The 26,386-nt window shown below is 37.5% G+C and overlaps 1 protein-coding gene across 1 annotated transcript in view; it reads left to right on the top strand.

The window, feature by feature from the left end:
- The window catches only part of rngtt (RNA guanylyltransferase and 5'-phosphatase), a 266,774-nt gene that overhangs the window by 208,556 nt on the left and 31,832 nt on the right, over nt 1-26,386 (top strand). Inside the window, exons 13-14 of the mRNA XM_062034453.1 lie at nt 2,372-2,472; nt 12,306-12,372. Of these exons, the coding sequence (XP_061890437.1) occupies nt 2,372-2,472; nt 12,306-12,372 (168 nt within the window). The remainder of the gene's footprint in view (nt 1-2,371; nt 2,473-12,305; nt 12,373-26,386) is intronic.

Below are 26,386 nucleotides of genomic sequence, written 5' to 3' on the forward strand. Positions count from 1 at the left end.
GTTATACTTGTATAGCGCTTTTCTACCTTCAAGGTACTCAAAGCGCTTTGACAGTATTTCCACATTCACCCATTCACACACACATTCACACACTGATGGCGGGAGCTGCCATGCAAGGCGCTAACCAGCACCCATCAGGGGCAAAGGGTGAAGTGTCTTGCCCAAGGACACAACAGACGTGACTAGGATGGTAGAAGGCGGGGATTGAACCCCAGTAACCAGCAACCCTCCGATTGCTGGCACGGCCACTCTACCAACTTCGCCACGCTGTCCCTAAATCATGAGCCTGGAGTGGTCAAAAATTCAAGCAGAAGCTTGCCAGAAGCTTGTGGATGGCTACCAAAAGCGCCTTATAGCAGTGAAACTTGCCAAGGGACATGTAACCAAATATTAACATTGCTGTATTTATACTTTTGACCCAGCAGATTTGGTCACATTTTCAGTAGACCCATAATAAATTCATAAAATAACCAAACTTAATGAATGTTTTTTGTGACCAACAAGTATGTGCTCCAATCACTCTATCACAGAAAAATTGGAGTTCTAGAAATTATTGGAAACTCAAGACAGCCATGACATTATGTTCTTTACAAGTGTATGTAAACTTTTGACCGCGACTGTATGTTCCAGTTTTGCACACATTTCTATTAATTCAATAAATGTGGGAATTAATTTGACTGTTTCTTATTACAAATGCACTGTTTTTTAAAGTTGCAAGTGATAAACGCTTATTTTGTTAAACAAAAGGCAATGTAAAACTTCGTCAACATACATTAAAGATGCATCAATAATCAATTTCTAATCGAATCGTAGCTCCTGAATCGTAATTGTAATCGAATCATGAGGTGCCCAAAGATTCCCACTTCTCGAGTCTTGTATTCAGCTATGTAAGTAAGCTATTCAGAGTCCTGTCCCACAATGCACTGCGGCTCCACGTCACACTTTCAAGCCCTACATGACGGCTTTGTTGTAGTAGTAGGGAACTGTGAATTCCCTGCAATCTGATTGGTTGAAATACTTAAGGCCTGTTGACTGTGGAACTGATTTCTATTTCCATTTTAACCTATCAGAAAGATTGCTTCGAAATCCAAACAAAGTTTCATTGTACCATAAAACAAACAAAAAAGACATTCATCCAAAGCACCTTTGCCCCAATATGAGCATTGTTCATCCGGTGAGCCAAGACTTGATTGCCATTTTTAATTTGACAAGCAGCATCATGTTTGTATCTGCCTCTGGTGATTTCTACTCTGACATACGTGGGCGGAACCTTATTTAGTCACGTGACCAATGTGACAGAGCAGGATCTCCTGAGGAATCCTGTCTGTTTTCCAGACATCTTCCCTCTGAGTAGACTTCTGTTACCGGGCAACCTGGCGGTGACAGAATCTGGTCATCTGTTGCCGCCTCCGCCCGCCATGAATACACATTTCTCATATTCAACTGCGCGTCATATCCTCCTAAATGTCAAGCACACAGAAACAATCAAAGTGGTGGAGGAAAACCTGCTTTACAGCGTGGGTTGATTTGTTTTTTTACACCCAATAGTTTGTTGCGATTCAACGGTGCAATTGTCTCCGCTTCTAAACATTAACAAACCTTAAACAGCTTTTCAAAAGCTCCTGTTTACACTCTGGTTTTCAGTGGAGATTAACAGACAGAACATTAAATCTATATTTTAACCATGGCTGCTACTTAAAAATTGTGCTCACTTATTGCTGAGCCATTAAGTCTGCTGCGACATGGAGACCATACATGCCAACCCTCCCGATTTTCCCGGGAGACTCCCGAATTTCAGTGCCCCTCCCGAAAATCTCCCGGGGCAACCATTCTCCCGAATTTCTCCGGATTTCCACCCGCACAACAATATTGGGGGCGTGCCTTAAAGGCACTACCTTTAGCGTCCTCTACAACCTGTCGTCACGTCCGCTTTTCCTCCATACAAACTACGTGCCGGCCCAGTCACGGCTTTTACACACACATAAGTGAATGCAAGGCATACTTGGTCAACAGCCATACAGGTCACACTGAGGGTGTCCGTATAAACAACTAACACTGTTACAAATATGCGTCACACTGTGAACCCACACCAAACAAGAATGACAAATACATTTCGGGAGAACATCCGCACCGTAACACAACATAAACACAACAGAACAAATACCCAGAACCCCTTGCAGCACTAACTCTTCCGGGACGCTACAATATACACCCCCGCTACCACCAAACCCCGCCGCCCCCATCTCCCGAATTCGGAGGTCTCAAGGTTGGCAAGTATGAAGGAGACATAATAACATATGCAGCATCTGTAATCTTTTTTCATTAAAGTTGAATATGTACTCACATGAGCAAATGTTCATATTGTTTGCAGAAATACAAAGCCGGAAGGTGTGATGACATCCTCAAATGGAAGCCTCCGAATCTCAATTCAGTGGACTTTCGCCTCAAGATAACGACAGTCGGAGGAGAAGGGTATGTACTTCAAACAGTATTACAAACACTACATATGTTGTTTTGCGCTGACATTGTTTCACATCAACACATTAACTTACATTATGCTATAATTTTTATCTATTATTTTCCCTCTGGGTTGCCTTGGAGAGCAATTTCTCTTATGGAAATGCTGCGGCAGTCTGCAGAGTTCTTTCCTGTCACCATAGCCCCCACCCCAGAATATTTGCTTTAAGAGCTTCTAAGTGCAAAGAGCATATCTGCCCTTCGCATTTTCCCCTCATTCTGTGGTCATCATCTTCTGCAACATGAATTATTCAGATTCACCGGTGCTTATCTTTGTCCCTGCGCCCTCTTTGAAAAGACAGTTCTCTGCTGTAAAAAGCAGTCATTTCTTTCCAGGTAATTAGCGACTTTCAATGTTTCTTTTATGCATTAGTAAACAGGTTGTAAACTGGAAGTGGCGAGAGTAGTCTTATTGACATAACCTGAAAATGGATTTAATTACTTGGAAAATAAAGGGGTGTAAAAATATGAATTGATATACTAGTACAGCATTACAACACCATGCCCCCAAGCTTCACAAGCCCTTTACAAGCCAATTGGAATTTGGACGCGCAGTTCCATTCTCAAATTGGATAAGCAACAGTGAAATTAAACGTAATCCTGCGCCCTCGCTGCCCGCTTCTAAATTACAAATTCTACCAAAAACTTAATGCCTTTTTTATTTTCTAACACTTTTTTGCAATAAGCTGCCTAAAGGGCTTCATTTATTTTATTCTGTGCATTAAGAAATGTTAAAACTGCAGGAGTTTGGAAGAGTTGGGTGTCATCCGCATAACAGTGAAAGCTAACACCGTATTTGCGTATGATGTCACCTAGCGGCAGCATGTAGATACTGAAGAGTGCAGGGCCAAGAACCAAACCCTGTGGAACTCCGCACGTTACCTTAACATACGCCGAGGTCACATTGTTAAGGGAAACGCACTGCATCCTGTCAGTAAATATGAGTTAAACCAAGAAAAGGCTAAGTCTGACATACCAATACGTGTTTTGATACGTTGTAAGAAAATATTTTGATCGACGGTATCGAAAGCAGCGCTAAGATCAAGAAGCAGCAACATGGATGACGCATCAGCATCCATAGTTAGCAATAGATCATTAGACATGTTTGCAAGGGCTGTCTCCGTAGAGTGATTTTCCCTGAAACCGGACTGAAAGGGTTCAGAGATTGTTAGACGCTGAGTGTTCATTTAGCTGCAGTGCAACAATTTTTTCGAGGATTTTCAAGATTAAGGGAAGGTGGGACACCCGTCGGTAGTTTACCATGAGGTCAGGATCGAGATTAGGTCTTTTGAGCAGAGGATGAATAACCGCTTTTTTGAATGGTAGTGAAACAGTGCCAGGGGATAGTGATACGTTTATAATATTTAGCACTGATAGTCCTAACATTACAAAAAGCTCCTTGATAAGTTTCCCCAGGAAGTGGGTCAAGTCGTTGTGGGTTGAGGATGTCGTTATGGCTTGTGCAGCCCTTTGATACACTTGTGATTAAGGGCTATATGAATAAACTTTGATTGATTGATTGATTGTTTGCAAGCCTTCCTCAAGTATAATAGTTCCAATCCTAATAATAATAGGCACAGCAAGAAGAAACAACATTCAAAAGCCAAGTGGCAATGCATAACTCTACGAAAGTTCAGTGTTATACTATACTATACTAGGGCTGATATGTTATCAACTTGATATCAGTATCAGCCAGCATTTAAAGGTCCAATATCGGTATCATATCAGTAGTTAAAACTTTGTATCAGAACACCCCTTAGTAATAGTGTGTTTAGTCATGCTGTCGTGGACAGTAAATGTACATTGCTATACAAGCTGTATGCTAAATATTCTAAAGTAGGCCTGGGCAATATAGCCTAAAAATAAAATCCCCCCGATTTTTTTACAAAAAATTCAATTTACGATTTTTTCAGAATTTTTCCATACTTTAAAAAATAAATAATTTGAATACAAATAACAGAGATTTTTCAAAACACGTTTTTCTTTTATTTAATCAAAAACTAGTAGAGTGAAATGACACTGCATACACTGCATCTTACTCTTGGCACAATTCTAATTTTTATAATGTTGTTCTTTTTTAGACCAGATTTAAATTGTACTTTTTATGGAATAATTTTCAAAGAATTAAATTAAGAGCTTACCAATGTAAGCAATACTTGAATGGAATACTTTTGTTAACAAAAAATGTAGCATTGTACATTTTGCTTGCAAAAAATATCCAACAATTGGGTCAATAAAGTGCAAACTTCATATTGACATCTTGAATAACATACTTCTGTAAATAAAAATGTTGTATGAAACATTGTATCCAAATAAATAAGGAAGAAAAACATTCAGAGGACTATAGTTTGTTTCAGTACGTAGATAAAGTAAACGCAGCCTTTTTCCTTCACACATCTTGGCGGTGTACATAGGGACTGCTTTAGTGTTTGCTCTACGCTTTGTGCTTCTTTCTCATCATACATGGCATTATCATACATACCTTTTTAAATGTTTCCACTAGGGTTGTACGGTATACCGGTATTGGTATAGTACCGCGATACTATTGAATCATATTCGGTACTATACCGCCTCTGAAGCGTACCGGTCCCCCAAAGTCATCGTCACGTCATGACATTGCTGGTTTACGAGCAGACGAGCATGTTTGGCGGCGCACAATCACGGAGTACTTACAAACAGACACATTGTGTAGACAGAAAAGTGTGAACGAATGCATTTTGGCTTAAAAACTAACGATAAAGGTGAAGCTATAACTCTGAAACGCCCTCAGGAAGAGGTGCTTTAAGACATGGCTAGCTAGCCATGTCCACATCCGCAGTCGGCAGTGTTTTAGTTACTTCTAAATCACTAAACCTTGCCTCCATGGTGACAAATAAAGTAAGTTTCTTACAAGTATCATCCCTGCAGGACAAGGAATAGCTAAACATGCTTCACTACACACTGTAACTCACCGGCGTCACCGCTAATGACGCCATTCCCGATTGTAAACAAACGCCATTGGTGGATCTACACCTGACATCCACTGTAATGATACCAAATTCAGGAGCGTATCTAGTCGATACTACTATGATTTTATCAATATTTTTTAGCATCACAAAATCTTCTTTCGTTTTTTTAAGTTTCATATTATGTTTATAAAGTTAGGAAATATGTCCCTGGACACATGAGGACTTTGAATATGACCAATGTATGATCCTGTAACTACTTGGTATCGGATCGATACCCAAATTTGTGATATCATCCAAAACTATCTAACTAAAGCACCCAAACAGAAGAATACGTGATTATTACATTTTAACAGAAATGTTGAAGTGTAGATAGAACATGTTAAAAGAGAAAACAAGCAGATATTAACAGTATATGAACAAGTAGATTAATAATTCATTTTCTACCACTTGTCCCTCATAATTTTAAACAAAATAATAGAATGATAAATGACACAATATGTTACTGCATACAGTTAAAAATCACCTTACTATGGTGGAAACTAGTGTTGTCCCAATACCAATATTTTGATACCGGTACCAAAATGTTTTTCGGTACTTTTCTAAATAAAGGGCACCACAAAAAATTGCATTATTGGCTTTATTTTAACAAAAAATCTTACGGTACATTAAACATATGTTTCTTATTGCAAGTTTGTCTTTAAATAAAATAGTGAAGATACAAGACAACTTGTCTTTTATTAGTAAGTAAACAAACAAAGGCTCCTAATTAGTCTGCTGACATATGCAGTAACATATTGTGTCATTTTCCATTCTATTATTTTGTCAAAATTATTAAGGACAAGTGGTAGACAATGAATTACTAACCTACTTGTTCATTTACTGTTAATATCTGCTTGTTTTCTCTTTTAACATGTTCTATCTACACTTCTGTTAAAATGTAATAATCACTTATTCTTCTGTTTGGATGCTTTAGTTAGTTAGTTTTGGATGATACCACAAATTTGGATATTTGGTTAGTTAGTTTTGGATGATACCATTAATTAACATTAGTTTCCATCATAGTATGGTGGTTTTTAACCCTGTAGTTTTTTTTTTGTTGTAACAAGTTGTATTTCCTTTTTGAAACAAACTGCCGCAAAACCAAAGTACTGACAACACTTTTCTTTTCTTAGGAATAAACTTCTCGCTCTCGTTAGCATTAGCCATGATTTGCTATGTTTTTCCCTTAGGAAACTCCTAAGGGGCAAAAAGTATGTAAGAGCAAGAGGAGAATTTTTATTTTTATTTTTTTTATGTTTAAATCGTTTGCAACAAAACACTCAAATATATCGATAAAATCAACATATCACCCAGGCCTATTCTAAAGTATATCCAAGTTAGAATTTTCTATAGTATTATCTTTTTAAAAGATTTACTGTGATAAAAATGGCTGTTGAGACGTGAGATGTACGCACATTTAGGAGATATTCTATAATAACCACGCCTTCTCCTGGTTGTCAATTGTGATCATCCAGTTTGTCCAATACATATTTTGTTATCCTTGGTTGTGCATGGTAATTAGCAAATATTTGTATCTTATTATGCTAAATAGTGCACTGAAAGCCCAGCTGTGACCAGTTACACTCACACAAAAGTGCTAGTATGGCTGTTACACCCCCCTCCCACTTCTGTTGGCACATCGGTGGCTACATTGTGTGCTTGGCTGTGGCACAGTGTGTGAGGACTGTGCGAGTGCACTCAAGCAGACCCATCACAGCAGGGCTTGATGGTCACACAGCCTCGTCCTCTGAGAGCCAGGTGACCTCACTGACTGTCCCAGCGCTGGGCCTGCCATTACTCATCACCAGCAGATTGGGAGGATCACAGTCGCGCCTTCTTGCATGAAATGTCGGCGTGCTACTTGTGGGGGAGAACACAGAGCATTGTTATTATCGAGAGTGTTGTGATATTTCCCCAAAAAGAGGGCTTCATTTACAGAACGGCCCTAAGCAGCCCTCGTTCCATCTTAGTGTGCAGGCTTTTCAAGTCTCTCCATCTGAGAAAAACAGAGCTGGACAGACACACACAAGGCGGTAAGAGCAGTTTATCAGCCCCCACAATCAATCCTTCAGCATGTCTTTGGCTCGCAAGTTTTATCACCGTCTCTGAGCACAAGCACATAGGCAAGCTGTCATTATTGTATAGCGGGAGGGGAACAACATTCTGTGCTATTGAAAATCCCCTCAGCACAGTGGAATTCAACAGTCCCAGAGTATTGTATGGATCGCTTAAATCAGAGGTGCGCAAACTTTTTGCCTCCAAGGGCCAAAGGGAAAATGTGCTAATGGTCTGCGGCCAAACAGCGATATTTTACCATAGTGGTCCATGGGCCAAACAGCGATTTTTACCATGCAGCAGCACCATCTGTGAGGAATTTAGTCTTATACTGCCATATACTGTATAAACATAAGGTAATAGAGATTTTTTTTAATGATTGTCACACATATACTAGATGTGGTGAAAAAAACACAAATTTTGACTTGTTCACCCCCTTGGAGGTGAGGGGAGCAGTGAGCAGCAGCGGTGGCCGCACTCGGGAATCATTTTTGGTGATTTAACCCCCAATTCTAACCCTTGATGCTGAGTGCCAAGCAGGGAGGTAACGGGTCCCATTTTTATAGTTTTTGGTTTGACTCGGCCGGGGTTTGATATCGCAACGTACCGATCTCAGGGCGGATACTCTAACCATAAGGCCACTGAGCAGGCTAATAGAGATTGTCTGGTTCAATAGATGGCAACTGGTTAGCCTGTTAAAAAAAAGTCTGTAGATTTTACGGTAAAGACTGGCAGCTCAGTCACTGGAATTGTACTGTGAAATTAACAGGGTTTTTTACACAAAATTATTGTAAATTGAAAAACTGTATTACTGATGTTTTTTACGTTAAAATTCTGGGGACTGAACTGCCATTTTTGTAGCGTAAAATCAATGTCAATTTGTTTGTGCAAATGAGTTTGACACCCCTGCATTACATCATCCTTCAATAGGTGTGTGGTTGTTTTCAAATTCTCAGAAATGGAGGTCGGTGCTGTTTAACTGGCTCTCTAGAGGCGTCTTGTTCCTGCTTTCCTGATTGAGGCAAGACTCAAGTGTCATTACAGCATCTCAGTGGATATTTGTGTAATGGATCCACCCATCATTCCTTTGCTCCTTCATACTGCATAACATGCTCAACACTGGATCTCTTTATGTTTTGATTGTTGATGTTTTCATTCCCATCATTTCCTAAATCTTGAACTGGAGAGGCAACAGACAAAGCTATCTTTCTTGAGATGGAATTTATGGCTCTTTGAAGGAAGCCAAATCTTAAGGGGCCATTCCTTTTAAAAACCCATTGAAAAAACTGTCTGGTTGTTATATTTTTTGTTATAAGATTGGTATTAGAATAATTAAAACGTATATCCCACCAATATTTACTGCATTGGTGGAAATTATTCTGAAATATAATATAATATTTAATTGGGATGGTTGTATTCTATTAGGTGGTAAATAAGTAAGTACATTTTATTTATAAAGCACTTTTCACAGATAAAATCACAAAGCGCTGTACAAAACATAGGTGAAGTAAAACAACAATTCAATTAAAACTACAGGTGCAACATCATAAAAAGGATACAAAGTGGATTAAAATTGATAGTTAAAAGGTGCATTAACTAAAAGCTTTACTAAAAAGAGAAGTTTTCAAATGTTTCAACACAGTCAAGATCACAGAGGGACTGGTACAAATATTTCCATAGTCTGGGAGCTATAGCCCGGAATGCCAGGTCTCCACAGGTTTTAAAACAAGTGTTTGGGATCTTTACAAGACCCTGGCCTGAAGACCAGAGGCTGTGCCCTGAAGAGTAGGGGCATAGCAAGTCAGTGATGTACTGAGGGGCCCCACCATGCAACGCACGGAATGTCAGGACTAAAATTATAAACTCAATGAGGAATTTAACTGGAAGTCAATAAAGACTGGATAAAATGGAGGTAATATGGGCTGTTCTGGGTGCAACATATTACAGTGCTTTGAAAATAAAATCACAAGTATTTTCTCTTAAAAACTATGCATGCTACAGATAGTCCATGCAAACAAAAACATTCCACCAACATTTAAACAATACTATAGTACCTCACATTCAGAGTGCCCCAACTTAAAGAGGAACTGCATTTGCAAAATAAAAATAACAGCCATTGTCATGTCTTTCATAATGATTATAAAAATGTTTTTAAAAAAGTGTAGTTCGCCTTTAAGAGAGTTTTGCAATAAGGCTGCCTGCCTCACAAACGCATGCTTTCTTATTGCAATCCAAAAGTTACTCACTGATATTAAAAACAAAGCTCAAGAATTTTTTTCCCTAAAATGGGTGTTGAGAAAAAAGGGTCTTCTAATATTCGGAGCTGTCTTATATTCAGGGAAGTATGTTTATTGCTATTTTTTTTAATTTTTTTTAAAGTTTATGGACAGTGTGCACGATACATTATTCACAAGGAATCGAAGGGTGCACCAGATTTAGTTACTGACTGATTTCCATTCATAGTCAAAAATTTGACACCATCTAACATACAGTATGAGTTAGAGAAAACAAATGACACGACTACTAAAAACAATAAAATTACGACTTATAAAACAACATCAACTCGCATAGAAAACAGTACAACATTATACAGCAACATAATACAAAAAACACATCCTCTTACAATCTCCCATTATTCAAAAAGAGACCTATACCACTGTGCATTTATAAAATGCATATCCTGGAAAGTATAAGTCATAAAGTGTCTGTGCAAAGAGGTCTATAATTCATAAAACGCAGAAAGATACAAATGCATAAATTACTAAACACTAGGGGTGTCAAAAAAAAAATTCAGATTAATCGCAATTCTTATTTGTGACTATTCCCAATCGATTCAATTGGTTTTTTTGTTTGTTTGTTTTTTCAATCTGCTCTGTTTCGCCACTTTGGAAAATCATATTGTTGATGTAGATGCTCATTTCTGCTGTACAGATTTACTTTATAAAAGAAAAGTGTTAGATACTTTTCTTGTTGCCTAATTTGTATTTGACTTTAATAAATTTTTGGGAAGCATTTCATTAAACAAAACCACTTTTCTTCAAGTAACATAACAATGTATCAAAGCTGTTTATTTTAAGGAGGAATGTAGTGAATCATAGAACTGGCATCCAATGTTATTAAAATATGTACTGATTTCGAATCAAGAATCGTTTGGAATCAAGACTCGATTCTGAACCAAATCGTTACCCACAAGAATCGAATCGAATCGAATTGTCTGGTGCCCAAAGATTCACAGCCCTACGAAACACTTACATTAAAATTTGTTGACATACTTTCAGACAACGCCACAATACGTAGCTACGATGTACAGTTATAAAACATATTCTCAAAACCTATGATATTAACAGTGATTAAAAGCAGCTGAGATAGGCTCCAGCCCCCCCTTGACCCCGAAAGGGACAAGCGATAGAAAATGGATGGATGGATAAATGCATGCACATATTTAAAACCTATACATACAATTCTACAACAATACACAGTTACAAATACTACAATATTTTAATGTTAAACTAACTATGCTATATACTGTCTATCATTTTAAGATACTAATCCAGATATCTAATATCTAAAATAACTAATATCTTGCAACAAAAAATATATAATTTGTAAAATTTTTCAGGTGTGTGGGAAGCTTATTACAGCTAAAATTACAAAATTGTGGATGGATGTTGAAATATTTCCTTCATGTTGTTTATAACTTCCTACCATGCCAATATAATCTGGTGGGTTCCAAAGCAATGCATAGAGAAAACTGCTGCTGTGGCCTTGAAATCGTCTTCCCTCAAATGGATATCTAAATCATTTCACCTTTTGATCAGCTAAGGCTTCTTTTGTTTTTCTGAAGACGACCTGGCATTTAGATCAAGCCAAGAACTTTATACAGTAGATTGTAATTTTTTAAAGGTCGCACTGTGTAACGACATTTATTTGGCTCCGACCGTGGCAAATCACTGCTGTTGTGTGCTCGTTTTTCTTCTTGTAACACGTGTTAGTCAGACGTATTAATAGAACAATGATGAGAAAGGACACGTGCATGTGGCCATTACTGCAGCTATTTGGCTCTTTTAATGTCCTATGGCAGCTTCCTTCCTGCTCATGCTTGCTATTATTACGCAGAAAGGGTCTGAGGGGGTGGACTGACGTCGTACGATTTTAGCTCAGCCCCCCAATGAGTTGCACCAGTGATACACCGTAGTTTGAGCTATCAGTTAAGACACAATAGCCCCCTTTTGTTTCCGCATTGTGGATGGTTAACTAAAATAAAACAGGCACTGGCTCTTGAATCGTCAATCTTAATAGAACTGGACTGCCTGCAAATAACACCAGGCTCATGACTGGAGGGGGGTGTTAGGCACACTGTGTGATGAAGACATCTGTTGGGTTTCATATTGGGGGATGAGACACAAATACTACACGAACCGTGAACACACGTCAACCCCACTAAGGTGACAATGAACTGTGCGGACTACTGTCAGTAACGTCTCAGACGAAAACACGTCGTGATGCCCGCAATCTCATTTTCGATTCTGCACATTTGCCTCCGATTTATCATAGCCTTGGATTCTGAATGTGGACATAATGTCGTTTTCTCTGCACCTCAAGCTGTGCACGCAGACAGAATGGCTCACGGGGGTGTAATCTCACATTCCTGCCGTTCTGTTACGAGCTGCAAAATGGAAGCAGTGTGATCTTTCGAGTTAGCTCCATCGCAGAGAATGTTAACCACAGTGCTTTTTGTCTTTGCAGGCTGCTGCCAGAGACTGTCGGCTTGCTTTACGTTGGCAACTACGGAAGGCCCTTTGCGCAGATGAAGGTGGGAAAACGTGTTGCTTTTAATGACTTCCTCTTTGTGCCAGCAAGCCACAGCTTGTGTTAAAAGTAGTGCTGTCAAATCATTCTTTTTTAATCACACTTTTGAATTTGGATTAATCACAGGTTATTGCTTGCATGCATAATTTTAATTACCGGTAACCTTTAAAAAAGAGCGTAATATCATTTGGACACCTTTTTTTTTTTTTTTAAATGTGTTACTTGAATGCACCACTGTTGCTCAAACATAGTAATAGTATTATCTTAAAAAGGAACTGCAGTTTTTTTTTGGAACTTTGCCTATCATTCACAAAATACTTACTGCTTGTAAGTAAAAAAAACACACGTTTTTTTGTTTTTTTTTATGCATTCTAACTCATAAATAAACGCTAGCAAAACTCAGCTAACAATGGAGGTAATGGGACTCACACTATTCTGCGGTCTAAAAAAAGATCCAAAAACCTCCATCATTGCTTTCTATGCACGTTGTAAATATATATGTAATTTAGTAACAGGCACATTCATAATAACGTGTCATATTTACGTATTTTGATCATTTTAAGCATATGGCGGCGCATAAATTTCACAGACTCATAACATTGTTTTCTTTTCCCTTTACTACTAATCATGGCACACTTTATGAGAGACAACAAAGACTACTTTGGGACAAATGATGATCCAAAACCTTATATTTTTTAGCCTGAATATAGGGAGAATGAGCTACGAAATGTAGAAGCAGTGTGCTCAACAGATCAATATTTAGTGAAACACTAAGCATTATGTAACAGTATTGCTAAGTGCTAACAAGAAATACAAACATAGTAAAATAATCACTAACTGTACAATGTCTGCTCCCAACGGGATGTCGACTAATGAGATGTTTGTATCTTCCCGTTTAGATGAGGAATTAATCTTAATCGTCACGGAGGTATTAAAAAAAAAAAGACAACAAACAAGTGTCTTTCTCGCTATCTACGAGTTTAAGTTAAAAGGGAAATTTGCCAGCGAGCACACCAGTCGAAGTCTACTCACTCATCTTTGCCCTGGCGTAAGAATTTACCTGATTGCCGATTTTTATTTTTATTTTTTTGTCCTGTAGAGCCACTCGGGCAAATAATATTGTTGATGTAAATGCCCACATCTGCTGTACAGATTTTCTTTACAAAAGAGAAGTGTAGGATACTTCTCTTGATGCCTTATTTGTATTTGACTTTATGAAGTGGATTTATTTAATGTTTGGTGCAGCCGGACCGGAGCAGGAGGGGATAGAAAGAAGGAAAAAGGAAGACAGTGGGGGAAATTGCGGGGGCAAGAGGGGGATAGGACATTTCATTTTCTTTTCTTTTTTTCATTTATTAACTTATTTCAGGCAATGACAAAGAACAAGTACAAGGTAGACAACATATAATAATTTCAATATACCGTATTTTTCAGAGTATAAGTCGCTCCGGAGTATAAGTCGCACCGGCCGAAAATGCATAATAAAGAAGGAAAAAAACATATATAAGTTGCATTTTTGGGGGAAATTTATTTGATAAAACCCAACACCAAGAATAGACATTTGAAAGGCAATTTAAAATAAATAAAGAATAGTAAACAACAGGCTGAATAAGTGTACGTTATATGACGCATAAATAACCAACTGAGAACGTGCCTGGTATGTTAACGTAACATATTATGGTAAGAGTCATTCAAATAACTATAACATATAGAACATGCCATACGTTTACCAAACATTCTGTCACTCCTAATCGCTAAATCCCATGAAATCTTATACGTCTAGTCTCTTACGTGAATGAGCTAAATAATATTATTTGATATTTTACGGCAATGTGTTAATAATTTCACACATAAGTCGCTCCTGAGTATAAGTCACACCCCCGGCCAAACTATGAAAAAAACTGTGACTTATAGTCCGAAAAATACGGTAATGCAAAAGGTAATGTACAATATGTAAGCATGATGATCTAGTTTTGCCTAAAAGGGAGTGAGAAGAAGATAACTTATTAATTGCATTCCCAGTTTTCCATTCAGTGATTAATACATTGAGCTTTGTTCAAAGATTATAATACAAATGTTGTATCATGGTGGTATATTGTTACCTGTGGAGGTAACAATAATTTGTAGCAACAATGTAAGAAGAATTAACAATACCAACAATGGGAAGGGACAAAATACCAACAATGGTAATAGACAAAATATCAACTGTGGTAAGGAAACATTGAGCACATATTAACACTATGAGACAGAGTACAACAGCAATTCAAATTAAACAACAAAAGTGGGCAGATAAATGCAATTATCGACAATCACGATGCTAAGTATACTAAGTGTATTATAGAAGTCAATTATCAGTGTATGGTCAATCCTACAGTAGTTAGATTGATATTTTCTTATCATCAAAACAGCTTTTGTCGCTTTTGCTATTGTGTACAAACTTTGGAAATAATTCCCTGGACACAGAAGCGCTTTAAGGGCAAAAATCAAAGCCAATAGTAGGAAATAATTTAAATATTTAATTGATGTTGTTACACCGCCATCCAGGGTTTTTGTCCCAAATTCCTCGTATCGCCTAAAGATAACGTAAGGTAGCTAAACTACAGAAGAATAAATGTTTATTAGGGTTAGATAGAACATTATTACAACAACAAAAACAGACATTTACTGTAAATTAGCAAGTAGATTAATAAGCTTTAACAAAATAATACAACAAAAAATTATGCAACCACAGATTAAATTATTTTTGTATGACACCTGCCTTGGTCTATTTCAGTTAACTTGTTTTCTTTGCAACATTTTAATACACAGTTTGCTTTTGAGGTCGCTTTCTAATGGGATCACATTTTGTTTAGCACAACCTTCTCAAAAGGCCAACTTGTCAACCACTAATGAATTCCCGCCTGTTCTATTTCCTTATTAAAGGAATCATTTACTATTTTTAGAAATATACTTGTCATTTACTCCCCGTCAGAAAGCACAGTAGCATACTGTAATTCCCAAAAGGTACAAATGATATCACTGGCACAGTTCTCCTTCAAATACACTACCGTTCAAAAGTTTGGGGTCACATTGAAATGTCCCTATTTTTTAAGGAAAAGCACTGTACTTTTCAATGAAGATAACTTTAAACTAGTCTTAATTTTAAAGAAATACACTCTATACATTGCTAATGTGGTAAATGACTATTCTAGCTGCCAATGTCTGGTTTTTGGTGAAACATCTACATAGGTGTATAGAGGCCCATTTCCAGCAACTATCACTCCAGTGTTCTAATGGTACAATGTGTTTGCTCATTGGCTCAGAAGGCTAATTGATGATTAGAAAACCCTTGTGCAATCATGTTCACACATCTGAAAACAGTTTAGCTTGTTACAGAAGTTACAAAACTGACATTCCTTTGAGCAGATTGAGTTTCTGGAGCATCACATTTGTGGGGTCAACTAAACGCTCAAAATGGCCAGTAGAAGAGAACTTTCATCTGAAACTCAACAGTCTATTCTTGTTCTTAGAAATGAAGGCTATTCCACAAAATTGTTTGGGTGACCCCAAACTTTTGAACGGTAGTGTACATTTATTAAGAATAGATCTTATTGTAATAACCACCACATTCAAATGATGAAATGAGACTCCTCTATCCCGTCTGAACTATTACGGTAATTAAATATAGCCTATTACCAAACAATGTTTTCTGGGCTAATTAATCAAAATGTAATATACATTGTAATTATTTGTAGGGTGAACCACTAACTCCCATGTGTTGGTTTTCTTCTGCCTGCTTTTTTGGCTTTTAAACAGACCAAAAGATAAAGCCATAGAAATTCTCAATTGAAATAACCCTCCATGTCTGTCTGAACTAAAAGATGGATGACATTTATTAGAACTGTTGGATACAATGTATCCAGCTCAGGCTGTGAGAACACGCAACATGTACAGTATGCTAGGGATCATTTGAACTACAACCTCTGACCTTTGAACCCACATTAACAGAGACCAAGTATCCTGACCTAGCATCTCGCCACTTATCACGGCAGAATTTTCCTGCCCTTCATTGGTTTTGGTGAACCAACATCTTCCATGACTATTTTTTTATTGGCATTTCTCCACAGTACAATCTCTTTGTGTCATGAATGCCCATTATTCGCTCCGCATGTGTAGGCCCAAACTTTGTCCCAGTCGTAGTTCGAGATAGTGTTGTCTCTTTATGCCTGATTTCCAAGAATCAGCCTTTGGCAATCGATGTTGGCTTCTGTTAGGTGAAGAAAACACAAAGAAAACGGTTCAACTCTGGGGGATATTTTTGGCTTTTATGTTGTTGTGTATTTTTAAAGTAAATCCAAGCATAAATATGCTGTAGAATTCAACTGACATATTTCCGCAGGCTTAGTCGTCCACTGAGAGGGGTCGTCATCTGATTTTTATATATATATAAATTGTTTAAAACACTTACTTGTGGTCTACATAACATGTAATACAGGTGCTTTAGTCAAAATGTTGCATAGGTTATATTTTACAGATCATCTTCAAGTCGCTTTCTGACTGTCTCTTCAGACTGCACGGTTTTGTGGGCGGTCATATTCACGTGCCAAAGTCCTTCTCCAGGCCAAGTCCCCTTTGACTGCGCCTCCACTCTCTCAGCCATTTTGTAGTTTTTAGAGCGTCCATATTGAGTCTACTGACTAGTGTTGTCACGGTACCAATATTTTGGTACCGCTACCAAAATGTATTTCGATACCTTTCGGTACTTTTCAATACCTTTCTAATAAATAAAGGGGACCACAAAAAATGGCATTATTGGCTTTATTTTAACAAAAAATCTTAGGGTACATTAAACATATGTTTCTTATTGCAAGTTTGTCTTGAAATAAAACAGTGAACATACAAGACAACTTCTCTTTTAGTAGTAAGTAAGCAAACAAAGGCTCCTAATTAGTCTGCTGACATATGCAGTAACATATTGTCATTTATCATTCTATTATTTTGTCAACATTATGAGGGACAAACTGTAAAAATGTATTATTAATCTACTTGTTCATTTACTGTTAATATCTGCTTACTTTCTCTTTTAACATGTTCTATCTACACTTTTGTTGAAATGTAATAATCACTTATTCTTCTGTTGTTTGAAACTTTACATTAGTTTTGGATGATACCACAAATTTGGGTATCAATCCGATACCAAGTCGTTACAGGATCATATATTGGTCATATTCAAAGTCCTCATGTGTCCAGGGACGAATTTCCTGAGTTTATAAACATAATATACATTTAAAACAACAAAAGAAGATTTTGTGATGCTAAAAAATATCAATGTAATCATAGTAGTATCGACTAGTCACACCCTTGTATTTGATATCATTACAGTGGATGTCAGGTGTAGATCCACCCGTGAGCTACGGTGTGTAGTGAAGCATGTTTAGCTATTCCTCGTCCTGCAGTGATGATACTTGTAAGAAACTTACTTTATTTGTCACCATGGAGGCCAGGATTAGTGATTTAGAAGTAGCTAAAACACTGCCGACTGCGGATAGACTTTAGCCGCTATGTCTTAAAGCATCTCTTCCTGAGGGCGTTTAAGTGTTATAGCGTCATCTTTACCGTTAGTTTTTAAGCCAAAATGCGTCCTTTCTCCCTTTTCTGTCTACACACTGTGTCTGCTTATAAGTACTCCGCGATTGTGCGCTGTCGAACATGCTCATATGCTCGTAAACCAGCAATGACACGACGTGACGATGGTGGGGCGGTGGGGGACCGGTACTTATTAGAGGCGGTATAGTACTGAATATGATTCATTAGTATCGCGGCACTATACTAATACCAGTATACCGTACAACCCTACTACTGACAGATTGAAGTATGTACTACTTTGTATTACAAATGGCAGCAGCAGATGGTTTTAGCATGCATGTGCATGTATGAGCCAGTCTACCCCACCAGAGGATAGAGAAAAAGAAGGAACTTATTGACTACTAGAGGTGGGGGAAATACCGGTAATCGATTTTTAGATGCATCGTAATTCAGACGTGGACAATTATAAGATCAATTCGTAAACAATTTATTTATTGTAAATAAAGTAATGCAGACAGTTCTCAAATGTGGCTGACTGCAGCAAGCCACCTCACCGAGAGATCCGACAAGCTCCTTTATTTCCATTAATTTAATAAATGTGATAATTGATTTGCCTGTTTTTTATTACAAATCAACTGTTTTTTAAAGTTGCAAGTAATAAACACGTATTTAGGGAAGCAAAAAGAAATGTAAAACTGTATCAATATACATAAGTTATAGATGCATCAATAATCGTTTTTTAATAGAATCGTAGCTCCTGAATCGTAATCGAATCATGAGGTGCCCAAAAATTCCCACCTCTATTGACTACTACGTCAGACTACAAATGAATAAAAATGGCGGATTGGCACCAAGCTAGTTGGGTAAACCTATACCATATACTGTATGGAGACATCCACTGACGTAACTAAGGCAAAATACATGTATGTTACTAACGTCTCAAATTGGAAACGTCTCGTTTGGAGCAAGTCTAGAAGAAGACAAGATTTATAAATATGTCTGCCGTGCCTTTATGGTTTGACTTAAAATTTCCGAGACCTGTAGGTATCTCGAAAAAGTTGATCATGACCTGTATGTGCATCAAGGAAAGTTGATCATGACTCAAGTATATTGTACTGTGACTTGTTTACAGAAGCCAAGCAAATTTAAATAAGAGTGGACCCAAACCTTGCAGATGTGCTTCAGTTATACTGTAAAGTGGAATTTTCCCCACGTGTGATATGTAAAGGTGATCTTATCTTATCAAACCCCAATAAATGTTAGCCACATATAAGCCATTTGCAGATAAAGCGTCTTTGCTTGCAGGTAACCTGATGGTCGTAGCAGCGAATAGAAATGTAGTACAAAAAATTATGTAGTTATGTAATTTTAATTAAGTTTGTTCATGTTTTAAATGTATATTAATTCACTCACACAAAATCTGATATATCATGGGTTTTTTTTCATTAATTTTTTATTTATCTCCTTCATTGATGTGCATTTTTGATCAATAGACAATTAAACTTTAGCAACTAAACACAAATTTTTCACAATGTTGCTTGAGAAGGAACAGGATGAAGAAAATCTTATATTGCCTGCCCCCTTCAACATAATAAGTAGACTTACTTAATAGATAGCCCAGATTCACAAGCATACAAACCAAACATTTACATCCAAATGTAATGAAAACAAACAAAAAACACACAAAAAAAACAAGTGCAAAACTTCATGAAGTACAAACCGAACAAAAAAAGTAATATACACCTCACGGGATGATAAAAAACTAATTCAAAACCAGACAAAAAATAAGTAAAATAATAAATATAAAACAAAATGTAGACACTCACGGCTGTCCATATGGTCTTATTGTTCTGTCTTTATATATTTTTTTCAAATGTAATATATTTCTACAATCTTTTATCTCATTGTAAAGAGAATGTGAAAATAGAAATGGGTCTTGTGTAAATTACTTCAGGGAAATTTTGGGCTTTCAAGACCTTTAATTGCAGTTTTTTTCAAGTGGGGGATTTCCTCCACTATGTTTAACATTATTAATTGGTTCTGGGCTTCTGGTAAATTCATTTTCGTCAAGTAGGAATGAATCATAAATGGATTATTTTCATGGTCGCTGTGCCATTTTTTTAAAAAAATTTTGTCTTTTGTCAATCACACCTATATGCAACTTTCTAAATACAGTTTTTACATTGAGAGCCCTCCCAGACATAACATAACATAATCACCTTTGCATCCGTTTAATCAAGTATAGCAATGCTGTCTAAGGCTGATTCAATCAGTGGCCAGTTACCTAACAGCACATTCAGATTGGTTTAGTCTCCTGTAAAACTAAAAATATCAATACTGCAGTAGTATTGATATGTTTGTTTATATAGCAATTTTATGCTTGAAACTGTTTAATTTAAATGAAAAATACAGAAAAATGCTTTAAAAAAAATCTGTGAAGCTTTTAACTTCCCTGAGAAATGAATTACAATGGTAAGGTGGTTTTACCACTTGGATGATGTAAATGAGTTACCTGCCAAGTTTTAAAAATGTATCAAGTTTTCGTTTGACATAAACAGCAATTAGAATTAGCATTTGTTTTTCATGTTTAGTATCGCGACACACCTACTGATTAGTTTGGCTTGTTCATTTTCTCATTTTTAATTCAGTTTTAAACCACACCTTTACTTGACATACAGTCTATTGTAATATACAGTTTAACCATGCGTCATTTTTTATTAGTGAAAAGCAATTCATTGTTCAATAATATTAGCATATAATTATAATTATTCCCGATAAATTTCTTACCTCGAATAGACACTCTGCAAATGATGAGTTGACGCTATATGAGAACATTTGCAATGTAATGATCCTGGTCGAGCTGATTTATTACCACCTCAGTCGTAATTTTGACATGCATTGCCTTGCTAATGCGTATCCTAATTACCCCCTGGATACTTGAGTAAACAATTAGTCTTACTAATTGTTTTGTCTACTTTGGTTCTACTCCATTTTCCTGTTAGACAACTTCCAACGTCATCAGTCTCGCCTGGGTCTTGTTTTCAGACAATGTTGCCGTGATAGTTGCTTATTTTTAAATGCAGTTAGTTCCCCAATATATCACTCATCAGTGCAGCTCATTAATCCTAAATAATTGGAGTGTTGGTTTACAGACCTTGTCCCCAAAGATGAGGATAAGAGCAGCTTTCGCTCAAAGACGATTTTCTTTTCTTTCCACGAGAATCTGAAAGTACAAACCTCACCTGCATAATTAAAAAATATTGGTAGCTGTTTTCTCTTAAATTTCCCTAATTAAGGCGGACGCCTTCATTTTTAAGCGATTAAGTAAACGTGTAATAATGATTGTTAATGAACAGTCTGGCTTTGTAATCTGCAAGGTTGCACTCTGTAACTTTTGAGTGCGTGGTAACGTACTTCACGAGTGTTAACTACTCAGTTAAAAAAAAACTCATTTAGGCTGTTGCTTTTTAATCTGAGTTGATAGTGCATGTATCTACAACTTCTCTTATTAAATAATATCATGTATAGGGTGTAATGATTATAGATTCTAGCCGCAACTTTCTTTTGGCCGGTTTTGCAAATGGGTGAGCCATCGTCTTCAATGAATCCCTGGTTATTTTTTTAGGTCTCGAAATGTTCCCATGGTGCCGACTTCAGCTTTCTTTCGGTAGGAACAGTTGGCTGATTTGTCCTGCTGCCATTTTTAAGCTAATTAATGTGTCTCTCGATAGGTGCGTATACGCGTGGGCACCGCTGGTGTAACTTTGTTTTCGTTCCGCACAGGTTGTGCTGATAATAACAAACCAGCATAATGTCCGAGTGAGGACTGAAACATACAGTGTAGTGAAGCCTTTGTCTTTGAATAAGTGTGAAGTTTTTAGGCCCCAGGGTAAATCCCACCTAACCTTATCCTTGTCCACACACACACAATGGTTGTTTAAGACCCCCATCCCCCCTCTGTCCACCGGCGCAACGCGACTGAGTACGCATGCGTGGAAAATGCGCACGTCATATTCACCTCCAGTGTTGCTTTGTGTGCAAGTTCTTGAATTAAATTTAACTTATCTGAACAATATCCAGTGTTGTGGTATTTCAATTAACTGGAATCAAGTGCGCTGTGGGGCCTATTGCAGTGAATCACACCTGAGCCATCATGAATTAATCAAATCTTTAATGGACATGTGAAAGTAAATGATGCGATAAAGAACATTTCACTGTACATCAGTCAATCTAGGGATCTAGATATCTGGTCAAGACACTCCTCACTCTTTTGCCTTCAACTTCATTGTCCATTCGGTTTTGGTGACTTTATATACTCCGGACCTAGACATTGAGTCGGCGACATACATGGCGGACAATAACTGATACAGTCTGCTTTGCCCGTCCAAATGTATTCGATGTTTTCCGTAGTCTTCCCTCGTCGGCCAGGTAATACAAAGCACACGCTACCTTTTTTTGTCACATCCACGGAAGCCCACATTCTCGTCTCTCCTTCGACAAATGGACGAAGTTTTTCGGTAAGTAGCATCACAGCTGACCTGGACATTTGAAAGTTCTCTTGCCGTCTAAAAAGTGTTGTATCCAAAATAGCTGCAATCGCTTTCTCTTTAGGTATTCATGTGTGATTTCCACAAGCGTCTGTACATGTAGAAGAAGGAGAAACACGGGCATGTCTTGATGACTCGCCTCCATCTTTCTAATCTTTCTAGTGTTTACCTCCGAGTGGAAACAGGTTATTATGAAGCTGGCTGTGGCGCGTTCTTTCTGACGTCACTTCCTGTGTGGGGCGCGGTCTTTCTGGCGTCACTTCCTCTCCGAACTCAGTTTGTAAACGATCGATGAGTCCATACAAAGCTAAGAGCCGGAGATTCAAGAAATACATGGCGCACTTACCCGTGTAAAAAATTATCCAAGGAGGGGAACCGTAAACGATGGTTTTGTGCCTGAAACGGGGCTTAGGCTAAATAATTACCGTAATTTCCGGACTATAAGCCGCTACTTTTTCCCCTCGTTCTGGTCCCTGCGGCTTATACAAGGGTGCGGCTTATTTACGGCCTGTTCTTTTCCGACACCGACAAAGAGGATTTCGGTGGTTTTAGTACGCAGGAGGAAGACGATGACACAATGATTAAAGACTGACTTTTCATATACCGGTAGGCTGGTTATTTTGATAACGTACATGCGAGCACTTTGTATTACTTTGCACCGTTGTATTATTTGTATTCTGCACGAATGCTGTTCGCCATGTCAAAGATGTGAAAGTTTGATTGAATGATTGAAAGATTTATTGTTAATAAATGGGACGCTTTGCGTTCCCAAACAGTCATCTCTGTCCCAACAATCCCCTCCGTGGTAGCAGGAACCCCTATATACTACGGTAATTACACATCAAAACCCTGCGGCTTATAGTCGGGTGCGGCTTATATATGGAGCAATCTGTATTTTCCCCTAAATTTAGCTGGTGCGGCTTATAGTCGGGTGCGGCTTATAGTCCGGAAATTACGGTATTCGTTTAAGGAGTTATCCGACTTAATGTAGACAGGGCCTTAATCATGGTAATGGTAAAACCAGTTAATTGTTGCATCCCTAATCAGGTATTTGTTTGTTTGGCCCAAGTATAGTAATAGATTATACTTTACTTTTTCCTAACATGGTCACTACTGCCTAGTTTCTCTTGTTATATTCTTATTTTACTGTTATATTTTTATTCTCATTGTTGCTTTTTATTTTTATTCTTATTGTAATATTTTTCTATTTTGTTTCCATTTATACACCCATTATTTACTTTTTACCTTTTACTTTTTAAATTTGATCTCAATTCTGTACACTGCTGCTAGAATTTAAATTTTTCTGAGGGAACTCTCCTGAAGGAATCAATAAAGTACTATCTATCTATCTATCTTTACAGTGGTACCTTAACTTACAAGTAATGTCTGATACAAGCTGTCTCTTGGATTTTTGTTATGCTTTAAATTGTGTGCATAATTTTAGTTACAAGCCCAACTTGCAGTCGGTTGAAGTTGTATTTCTCACAGATATGTGCCGTTTGAGCAATTAAAGTTACACTTTGCTGTTTCTGCTTCGTCTACACAAGAATCAAACATAGGTTTTGACAGTTGACGTGCGCATTTGAGCACCACCCACAGATCGACACAATCCTGCCCTCCAACCACCGTAACTGAGAAAGTTAGTGCAAACGAGAACTCGGACGACCAAATTTAGAATAGCAAACAATTAAAAACACGTCCTACCTGTTAGCAGCCTACAGCATCAGTCTGCATCACACAAATGGCAGCCAGCCTCCATGGAGGTTGATCGAGGAACGCAATGTGTTTGTGAGTTGAAGTACAACTGTGTATATTTGTTCTATTTTTCATTATTAATATGGACCACTGCACTGTCTCGCCTCATATCTATTTGTTGTTTCTGATGATAAGACTAAAACGAGACATTTTAGGTTGCTCATAAAAAAGCAGTTAGTAGAAAGTCCTACACTTTAATACAGTTGTTGCTGCTCAAGAGTCATTTTTTTAAAGTTAGTTGTTCCACCGGCTTTGTTGTGCACAGACAGCGCTAAAGGTCAGATTCCTTGCAGTTTATTAAAGTAGGAAATCCAACACACTCCTGTGATTAACTTCTCAGGCTTGGTGTAATTAAGAGGTACAAAGGACACCCAGGCACATACAGTAACTGGGCCACGAGCACGCAGCAACACCAGGAAGACACCTTATTCTTTCTGCGCCTCCTCCCTCTCCATTTCTGATCAATATGAATTTGAATGGATGCGCACTCTGTCTCTGCCTGCTAGCACTTCAGAATCAATGCAACTCATTTGTTTGATCTGCTCATTAATTCAACGTTGAAAATGACAGTATGGCATTTTAGAGCAATCCAGTAGTGTGGTAATTTATGTGCATAGTAAATATAAACTGCTGTACAACATTTACATGGACCAAGGTATGCTCTTGTTTCATTGGAGTTGAATGTTTCTTAAATGTACTCACTTAAGATATTATATTGTATTGTATAGTATATAACAGTGTCTATGGGTTTTGTCATTCATCCAGGTCATATTGTATTCTCAGTGCATTTAATCGCTTGCAACTGAACTGTTTAGTTTGTCTTAGAAGACATTTTGCCTCTCATCCATGTAGGCTTTATCAGTTCATGCTCATAGACTTGGATTGGTCCAATCTAGTCTTAGACTTAGATTGGTCAGATCTAATATATAACAGAACTATAAATACAAATGGCGGCCCAGGGTCCAAACTTGGCCTGTGAATGACACCATTCCGGTCGTCCAAGTTCAGTTCAAAACTTGAAAGACAAACATTTTTGCAGCAAATTCCTAAAAACACTACAGTGCACCTGTTGTTTAGAGGATATTAGACTATTGTAAACCCATTGGCTGATCTTTGCATTGACATTTTAACCTTGATAGCAAACATACTGTAGGACAACTTGTGACTTACATAACTGAGGTTTTTCCTTAAGACACCCCTTTAAGTCCTTTCCTTTTTGACAGTTACACATTGTTTTCGTATTGTGATTTATATAACTAAGGGGCTGCTATAATTTATTTTCTTCAGAGGCAGTCAGTAGTCATTTTTTCAACTTTTTTTAGTTATACTATTGGTGTTCCCCAAGGTTCCATTTTAGGTCCTCTCCTTTTCATCATTTAGGCCAGGGGTCACCAACGCGGTGCCCGCGGGCACCAGGTAGCCCGTAAGGACCAGATGAGTAGCCCGCTGGCCTGTTCTAAAAATAGCTCAAATAGCAGCACTTACCAGTGAGCTGCCTCTATTTTTTAAATTGTATTTATTTACTAGCAAGCTGGTCTCGCTTTGCTCGACATTTTTAATTCTAAGAGAGACAAAACTCAAATATAATTTGAAAATCCAAGAAAATATTTTAAAGACTTGCTCTTCACTAACTGACAAAGAAACAGATAACATATTTGGTGTCCAGAGTAAAGTGTGACATGATTTATTTAAAAATTTGAGAGTTGACTTTTGTATTTTACATGAGTTATTATTTGTACAAACATGGTGCAAAGTAATTCATGATTTGTTAAAAAATGTTAGTGGCTGGCTAGTTAAAATGGGATATTGTGATTTCACAAGACTGTCTTAGAAGTGATCATTTGAAAATGTTCAATTTGAAAAATGTGCACTTAGAGAAAATATAAAAATAAAGTGTTGCATATTGAAATCTATCTGTTTCTATAAATATTTATTGTGAGAAATTATTAAGATGATCAGTGTTTCCACAAAGATAAATATCATTAATTATTAATAATAACATAGAGTTAAAGGTAAATTGAGCAAATTGGCTATTTCTGGCAATTTATTTAAGTGTGTATCAAACTGGTAGCCCTTCGCATTAATCAGCACCCAAGAAGTAGCTCTTGGTTTCAAAAAGGTTGGTGACCCCTGATTTAGGCTATTCAGCTG

Source organism: Entelurus aequoreus, linkage group LG23 (genome assembly GCF_033978785.1).
Source record: "Entelurus aequoreus isolate RoL-2023_Sb linkage group LG23, RoL_Eaeq_v1.1, whole genome shotgun sequence".
Lineage (NCBI taxonomy): Eukaryota > Metazoa > Chordata > Actinopteri > Syngnathiformes > Syngnathidae > Entelurus > Entelurus aequoreus.